Consider the following 9,173-nt stretch of genomic DNA (forward strand, 5'->3'; position numbering starts at 1 on the left):
ATAGCTTGAAACTTCGGGCAGTTGGGGTGTTGTATTTGCCCCGCCGCGGAAATCTTGGAGCCTGTGCGAAAAGGAAACGGCCTTCCTTTTGGCCCCACGCGCCAGCGAAGACGATGCACCGGAGTGGACGGCTGCGGCTCGCCTGTGCGCCTCCCGTTGCCGTCCAGATTACCGAATCTCTTGATAAAAAAAGGGAACTTTGCGCGGAAGCAAACGGTTGGATTGCGTGCGGTCGCCTTGGGTTGGATCCAGAGGCCTAGACGACTGTCGCTAGATAGGGAAAGCTGGGGCGAAGGCACGTTTTGGGAACTTCTTGACGGCATCGATTTGGTTTCCTCCGGAATTGGAAGGCTATCTGCAGCTGGAGCTGTTTCCATCGAGGAAGGGGAAGAGAACCCTCCTCCCTGATTAAGTTTAAGGAGGAATTTCTCATCTTCTCAAGGTTCTGGGGGGGTGGAGCGAGATTTCTCAATCGGGCGATCTGAGGAGGACTCGTGATTCAGATAAGTTTTCTTCTCTTGGCTGTTTCGATTGATTTCTGTCCGAAATAGTGGGTTTTCGGGTGCAAGGTTTGGTTTTGATTGGTCGGGGAGGGAGATTTGGGAAAACCCCTCTCTTGATTTGGTCTATTCGTTTCTGTTGACGGATCTTTTGAGGCGGTTTTGGTGGCCTAGCAAGAAAAGGAGGGATCCTTGATGCGGGATTAGGGTTTTTTCTATCTCAGTTTGGGCGATTAAGGGAAAACCCGTCATCCCCATCAGGTCCCATTTGGCTGTGTTCAGAAGATTGCTTTTTTCTTTTCGGTGGAGTCTTGGGGAAAAAGTTGTTTGGCTTGCTGATGCTGTATTATTAGGAATTATACCGCAGAACCCTCTCTAATCTTATTTTACAGAACTGTTGTATCGAAACTTTGTGTGGTCGATCAATCGATAGTGGTGGAAACATACAAAAAAGAAAAAGAAAAAAAAAAGAAGGTTTTTCGTTTGAGCTTAAGCTAGGGTTTTGATTTTACTTGTGAATTAGAAATGGGTAAGCCTGCAGGAAAGAAGAAGAAGCAATCAGGAAGCAAAGCTAGTGACACAAACTCAAAACACAGCCGGTCTTCTGAGCACAGCCCAAAGGTTTTTGATGAGGACACGACCGTGTTCATCGACATGGCTCAGGATATGAAAGAGGAGGGCAACAAACTATTCCAAAGGAGGGACTATGAGGGGGCCATACTTAAGTATGAAAAAGCCATTAAGCTGCTTCCCAAGAGCCACGTAGATGTTGCATACCTCCGTAGCAATATAGCTGCTTGTTACATGCAGATAAGCCCTGCAGAGTACCACCGAGCTATCAACGAATGTAATCTGGCTCTTGAGGTCTCACCCAAGTATACCAAAGCATTTTTGAAGAGGGCGAGATGTTTTGAAGCGTTGAATAGATTGGAGTGGGCCTGTAGAGATGTTGATGTGGTTTTGAGTCTGGAGCCGAACAACCTCACAGCATTGGAAATTTCTGAACGGGTTAAAAAGACAATGGAGAAAAAAGGCATCAAGTTGGATGATAAGACAATTATATTACCTCCAGAAGTTGTACCATTGAAAGAGAAGTCGAAGAAGAAGAAGAGCCACAAAGCTGCGGACAAGGTGGTGATGAAGGAGAAGCATAGTGATGTGAAGGAAGAACCAATGAAGGTTGTGAAGTTAGTGCTTGGGGAGGACATAAGAATGGCTAAGATACCAGCAAATTGTAGCATGTTGCAGTTGAGGGAGATTGTTCGAAACAAGTTTCCAGGACCAAAGGCAGTTTTAGTTAAATACAAGGACAAAGAAGGTGACTTGGTGACTATTACTGCATCAGAAGAGCTAAAGTGGGCTGAAGAATCTGCAGACCCACAGGGATCAATCAGGCTGTACATCACTGAAGTTAATCCTGAACAAGAGCCATTGCTTGAGGAGGCCAAAAATGGTTCTGTGTTGCAAAAGCTAGATAGAAATAATAACAGCATTTCTGAAAATGGAAGCACCAGGTATGACGAGGACAAGAGCTCTTCAACTTGTATTGATGACTGGATTGTGCAATTTGCTCGGCTATTCAGGAACCATGTGGGTTTTGACTCTGATTCATATCTGGATCTTCATGAGCTTGGGATGAAGTTGTATTCCGAGGCAATGGAAGATACTGTCACAAGTGAAGAAGCTCAAGAAATCTTCGAACTTGCTGAGGAAAAGTTTCAGGAGATGGCAGCCCTGGCCTTGTTTAATTGGGGCAATGTTCACATGTCTCGTGCAAGGAAGAGGTTGTTCCTGTCAGAAAATGCTTCCAAGGAATCAATACTTGCACAAGCCAAAGCTGCATATGAATGGGCTCAGGCAGAATATGTTAAAGCAGGAAAGAGGTATGAAGAAGCTTTGAAAATCAAACCAGACTTCTATGAAGCCCTTCTTGCACTTGGGCAGCAACAATTTGAGCAAGCAAAGCTTTCTTGGTACCATGCAATTGGAAGCAAGGTAGATTTAGAGACCTGGCCTTCAGCAGATGTTTTAGAGCTCTTCAACAATGCTGAGGATAATATGGAAAGGGGCACGGAGATGTGGGAGGAGATGGAAGAGCAGCGTTTAAAAGAACTATCTATGCCTAGCAAGGAAAAAACTCTGTTGCAAAAGATGGGCTTGGATGGATATTTCAAGGATGTCTCCAATGATGAAGCTGCGGAGCAGGCTTCTAACATGAGGTCCCAGATAAACATTTTGTGGGGTACTTTGCTTTATGAGCGCTCTATTGTGGAATTCAAATTAGGTTTCCCAATTTGGGAAGAGTGTCTGATGGCGGCTGTAGAAAAATTCAAACTTGCAGGAGCTTCTCCAACAGACATTGCAGTTATGATTAAAAACCATTGTGCCAACAAAACTACCCAAGAAGGTAAATGATTTCTTTGTCAAATGATTTTCAATCTTCTTTTTTTTTTTTGATGTAGGAAGAAAAGGAAGCATTAGTGGTATGACTATGAAAGGCCATGTTGTCTTTTCATAGTACTTGGTAGTCATTAGTCAAAAGTGGTGAGCCCCTTGTGTGTTCTAGGCTTCCACTTTGTAAACTATTGGTGCCTTAAAAGTCTGAGGGCAGGATGAATTTTAAAATACAATTCTCATGTTTCAGTATGCATGCATATACTCATAGGTATGTATGCATAATTACATATACCATGCTGCCACTAATACAGTGCATATTTTTGATAATAGCAGCCATATTTTGTTTAGTATTGGTATAAACACTGTAGCAATAGGACAAATTAGTTTTTGTATAATTGTCCTAGTACTAATGGCAAACACTAGATAGTGCTTGGTGCTAACAAGATTGTTGATTTTTTTAAGTTATAGAGGTACCGTGTCATTCCTGTACTAATACAAGTATGTGCCATTGTTGATGCTGATGTTCTGCAACTAATGATAATGCAAAGACTGATAGTAATACCATTATTTATGCATAAGGCCACATATGCAGCTGTGTGTGCATATGCAGTCCCCTAAATTCACTGCATACCCTATATGTGGCTACTATATGCAGTTGGGCCACATATGGGCCAAAAAGGCTGTATGTAAGTATGTTTTATGAATGGACTTGCTGCATATGCAGCATACTTATCATTGTGTTACCTCAAATGTGACCCTTCTAGTATTGTGTGGTCATATATGTGTCCACTTTTATGCAAGCCCATGAGAATTAGGCAAGTTCAATCAGATTATTCGGCTAGATGTGTTTCAAGCAGGCCAGATGCTTGTATGTTTAACAATGTACTTTTGTTAATTATGCTATAACTATTGCTGATAAGGATCGGCTACTAAGTAGTAAGCACTAATTGCTGGTGCTGGAAGTGGGCTGAGCTGGGCCGGGCCCCTACCCGAACCCAGCCCGAATTTATTTCGGGCTTCGCCCCGAAATTTTTTGGATGATCTAGGCCCGAGTCTAGGCTCAAGCCCGGCCTAAATTACCTATTTGGGCTTGCCCGAATTACTTGTCTAGGCCAAAAATAGGTCGGCCCGAACTCGATTAAAGTTTAATATTTCATAATATTGCTTCATAAGTAAATGAGCTAGTTAAAAAATAGGCTCTCTTCTATAACACAAGTAAATAATACATGATACATTATTCTCAGCTAAACCTGTTTTAATGTATCATTTACTTCCTCATTATTCTCTCTAAATAATAACATACAAAAACAAATTGATTCAGGCCTGAATTTGGGCTATTTCGGGCCTTGTTCGGGCTCGGGCCAGGCCAATGACATACCTGAGCCCGCCCGAAAAACAAATGGGCTCTACATTTAAGTCCAAACCCGATATGGACTCTTTCGGACCTTGCCTGAAGCCCGGCCCGAAGTCAGCCCAGCCTGATGGATTTCAGACTGGCCCGAGCCCATTTCTAGCCTTACTAATTGCTAGAAATTATTATTAATATTGCTATGATTTGTAAAAAAAATTGCTGTCATCATTATATATAATGCATTTTTTATTTTTAAATATTTATAGTATTAACTATATATGCATCCACATATGCATTCTGCATGGTGCATATGCACTATGTGGTCCCTTGACTGCCCACATACCACACTGCCTTTTAAAAGATCAAGTAACACCAGATTAAATAGTAATTGAAACCTGGAGACGATCCTCAGTTTTTCAGATACCAATTAGGTTTCTAGGTGGCTGCCCGTGGCATTGCTTTCCAGATTTCTAATAGATATTCTTTAATTGCAGGGTTGGGCTTTAAGATTGATGAGATAGTTCAGGCATGGAATGAAATGTATGATGCTAAAAGGTGGATGACGGGTGTTTCATCTTTTCGGCTTGAGCCATTATTTCGGCGGAGAGTCCCCAAACTGCATCATGCACTGGAGCATGTATGATTTATTTAAAGTCTCTAGAGGCAGCAGGGAATCATAATCAGTGAGCACTGAGGAGACCAGCTACTCTGGTTTTGGTATTATGTTATCTGAGGTCCGTTTTTTTTTTCACTAAGCTAATTGTGTTACTTTGCTCTAATTGCTGAAATGTTATGCTGATTGCTTATGTTCCTTCTTTTGCTATACCCCTAAGATTAAAAACTCTTTATTTATTATGAGTTAATGCTCTCAGCCTTATCATTGTAGATGTGATTTACCGCTGAAGTAATATTCCAATTGAGGGACTTAACTACTAGTAATTTGTGCACAGATAATCATTATCTGGAAAATTTTACTTGCAAATCTGCATCAGTTTTGCATTTCACACTGTTTTCTGGACTCTTGATGCCCAACCTTGTGTTATTGTCCATATGTCATGTGTCTGGTGCAGATGTTTCAAGCATATGATAGCTGGCGTAATTGCCTTACTTACCTGAAAAATTGTAATATTGCATAGCCGTTGCCTATAGAGGAAACTTGTGCCTTATACTAAGTAAAAACATAACCATAAATATCATAAAATTACAATCAAGCCTTATCCCATGGATTTGGTCTCAGGTACTATTGGTTTATGTATTCCTTGGTCTATAGGCATTCTTATCGAGGCCATACTTGCTGTCACTGTGTGCGGCCCCTTGTCCTTTCTTACTAAATCTTATCCATGGCTACAACTTGTAGCAAATTAAAAATATGGTTGGAAAAAGGTTGAAGGTTGATGGCCACTTCCAAGAAAGAAAGCTCAGACCATGAAAATTCCTTTGTGAAAACCACATATTGATACCCTTAAAGAAATAACTTTGTTAACTTTTAGGAGCTTTTCTATATCAATATGCATTAGCTTCTTAATAAGAACTTAAGTTTGTGAAGCTATGAGGTCATAGGTTTAAACCCCAAATAGAGAGGTTTGCTGGTTAGTCATTCTGGTTTTGGCACAACATGTACACCGCCTGTGCATGCATGCACATGTCGTGGGCAGAGCAAGCACCAAGAGTGTTTTGTGACACTTCATACATCGCAGCATCACCAACTGGCCTTCATTTAAAAGAGAAATTCTGTGAACTAACAATTCATGTTCCTTATTCTGGTCAAGTGGCTTGTTCCTACTACTTGTTTTAATGATTCAAAACTAAAACAAAACATGATAATAACTTCTTTTGTTCAAATAATTTTTTATTAGAAAGTTAAGAATATAAAATTGTTTCTGTCGAGTGACATGAATCAATTAAGATATTGGACGTGCGATATTGTTTGAAAAATTTAATATGAATTCTTTCAAGTTGTTAAAATAGGAAATAGTAGCTTAACTTTCAGTACATCGGATTTTGTGACCTGGAGACGGGGAGGAGATGCACAGGTCGAGATTTTTAGGGTATGAGATTCAGTCTATTTATCTAGCCGAGACAGGTGGTGGGAAAAAATTTGGAAGATCTGAATTTTGCTGAGATCTTGGTCGATATTTTAGAACCTATATATTGAAATCTTGGCTGTTATGGTAAATCTGAGATTAGAACCAATTTTTGGGCATTGATTTTGACAATTTATTAATATTAAAAAATTGTTTCAGTAAGTAAAGAAATATGATCGGAAAAATATTGCCTGATATCTCGAATACAATGGCGGTTGATATCTTGGAATGTTCCTGTTTATATTGGCTGGGATGATAAGCGCCAAGATTTTCTATATCACACTTTGGGTAAGTGCTGATAAGCTACAAATCAGCCAAGAGCTTGACTGGGGTGAGAACCTTGGCACAGATGTGTGTGCGTGCGTGCATGTACAGGCATGGTACACATGCGCAGTGAGTCTTGTGCCCTCCCTCTATCTGCATTAGTCAAGACTGAAAGGTGGACTTCACTATTTATAAATTCAACGAGTAAAAAATGCCTCCACTGTGTAGCTTATCTTGATGTAGCCTGTAAACATAGCATTCTTGGCATGTTTTTTCAATATAAAAATGTGGCACTAACATGAAGTTGATAGCATTGGCCGACAGGGCCTGGGTAATCTTCGGGAGAAAAAAAAGACATGGACGAAGTTGGCTCCACTATACTCCATGCTTGCGCAAGTGAAGATCTAAATAATCTTAACTGGCATTGTCTGTGTAACTAGTTGTGTAGTAGACCTAATCTTCAATTAATTCTTCTGTAACTAGTTGTGATTTCTGTCTTTGATATCATGCATGCTTTTGACTCTGTCAATATATTTTTTTGGGAAGCCCTTCTAATTCCAATGCCAGACAAATTACCTTTCTTAGTACTCTCATGTGCTTTCTTATAGTTGGGAGAAACAAGTTTGTACTGTTAAAATTTGTTGATATTTTGGTGATTGTCTCATAAAACTTCGATGATTAACCTTCCTGGGCCAAACTGCTCAATGATTTGTTGTTCTGAACTTTTTTCCGCCATCATCCTTAAGTTCATTGTATGAGTCAGAAGGCCTTAACATCAAAGTGGTTGCAGTCTTGCAATGCTGCCTGGTTTCTCTCAATGGTATTGCAAATGCCTATCCTCTGCTTAAAGGATATTTTTGTTTTCATAATTTTATTTAGAACATCAGACAACTTAATCAACCTTGTTTTAAAAGCTCTGTGCGTCATTCATTTATAATCCTAAAGATCTTACCTTCTCTGTCCATATTTAACACATAGCATAGAGGTCCACACATGCTTTGATTTACATGATGCAGTAGTGTTGGGGCATTCATTGGTCCAATTTATGTCTCTTGCATGGGATCTTGGCTCTTGGCAGGATATTACATGCACAACAGTCTAAGGTTCTTGACTTGGGGTGGGTATATGTCTCCATTGACAGCTTTGAATTGCTTCAAGAGTGCTGTTTAAGACAGAGCCACTGTTCCATCTGGAATTGAAGCTTTAGGTTATAAGAACAGCACAGAACAATGTATAGGAGTGATGTTAATCCTCTTCAAAATTTACCTCTGATACCAAATCAAGCATGCATTCTGCTTCAATGGTGCTGTTGAACATGTGTGGCGTCATCATAGACCAGTTCAACATAGATCCATCATAGGAACTTCTGGTTAAACACCTTCTGTGTATTACTAGATGCAAAATCTAGAAAATCAGATGAACTAACCGACCAAACTAGACGGAACAAATAGATAGTGAAGCCTGAAGCCACGATATGCATACTTTGCAGATACCCAAACTTCATTTATTGATCTAATAAATTCCAAGCAACAACTCACTAGGATGACCTTGTCTTAGGCACTGTAACACAAACCATGTTCTCTGAACAACTCCATCTTGCCTGACAACTGAATCCATGAAATGGCATGCCAAGAATCTTAGTTGGAGTCTGCATCTGCACTCAGTTATTTGCTATGAACATGAAGACGTTGGTCATGAGTTGGCTTGGATGGTGGTAGCCTTTTAGCTTTTCTTCTCATTATTTTTATTATATTTTTTTTATATGAAAGTATTAATAACTTCTGTATATTAAGCAGATAATTGGATGTTGTTTCATTCGGAATATTATAGTCATTCTTACTAAATTCTCTAACAAGAGATGGCTGATTTCTATCTACAGATTCTTTTGCTGCCTGGGTTGGTATGTTGGATTTATACGTGCTGATAGAAAAGAGAGTGTTGGATTTTATAGCTATAGAACTGTTTGTAGAAGCCATTCTTTGCATTGGGCTCAGTTTGAGAATCCCTCTGCAACATATGATTATTTTCCTATATGCTGGTGATACAGAGAAGCATAAGTTTCTTCCTTTTGGATTCGGACTGCAGCTTATCAGTTCCTATTTTTCAGTTTCAGATGGTTTGCACAAGATTTGAGGATTTTTCTTTACCCCTTCATTACTATGATGCATGGTGGTGGTGTTTGAGTTCTGTACTTTATATTTATTAGCAAGGTGTCGTGATTATTTGTAACTATCTTTTACATAAAGTAGGAGTATACGAACAGAGTGAATTGGTGCTTAAGAAATTTATAGTTTGATTATATTTGAAATATCTGATATGTAGATCGCAAGTATTTATCATGCGCCTGAAGTTCAAAGATTTTAAGTGACTAATTGCTGGTACTGATAATTTGTGCTATGACGGTCATTACATTTTGGGTCGTAGTAGGTACTACTTCCTGTTTTGCTGCTGGTGACATGTTTTGTGGTCCTTGTCTAAAATAACTTGGTGTGGTTTTGACTTGGCAAATTGATCTAAAAGATTTTTGCTTTGCTTTTAGACATCCCAGAAATGTGGACCATAATAATGTTCAAATAT

General features: G+C 39.6%; 1 protein-coding gene across 1 annotated transcript; it reads left to right on the plus strand.

Moving 5' to 3' along the window:
• Nucleotides 1–302: 302 nt before the first annotated feature.
• LOC103711466 (protein PHOX1) lies at nt 303–8,904 on the plus strand. Its single transcript, XM_008797603.6, has 3 exons — nt 303–2,907; nt 4,743–4,982; nt 8,476–8,904. Exons 1-2 carry the CDS (start codon nt 1,026–1,028, stop codon nt 4,889–4,891), a joined length of 2,031 nt encoding a protein of 676 aa, XP_008795825.2. The 5' UTR covers nt 303–1,025; the 3' UTR covers nt 4,892–4,982; nt 8,476–8,904.
• The last annotated feature ends 269 nt before the right edge of the window (nt 8,905–9,173 follow it).

The sequence above is a fragment of the Phoenix dactylifera genome, chromosome 2 (assembly GCF_051530095.1).
Source record: "Phoenix dactylifera cultivar Ajwa chromosome 2, Ajwa_hap1_PhDact_Kaust_v1.1, whole genome shotgun sequence".
Classification (NCBI taxonomy): Eukaryota; Viridiplantae; Streptophyta; class Magnoliopsida; order Arecales; family Arecaceae; genus Phoenix; species Phoenix dactylifera.

Coding starts and splice junctions, on each gene's coding strand:
- LOC103711466 (XM_008797603.6), top strand. CDS start 1,026: ATGGGTAAGCCTGCAGGAAAGAAGAAGAAGCAATCAGGAAGCAAAGCT. Junction 2,908..4,742: donor CAACAAAACTACCCAAGAAG/GTAAATGATTTC, acceptor CTTTAATTGCAG/GGTTGGGCTTTAAGATTGAT.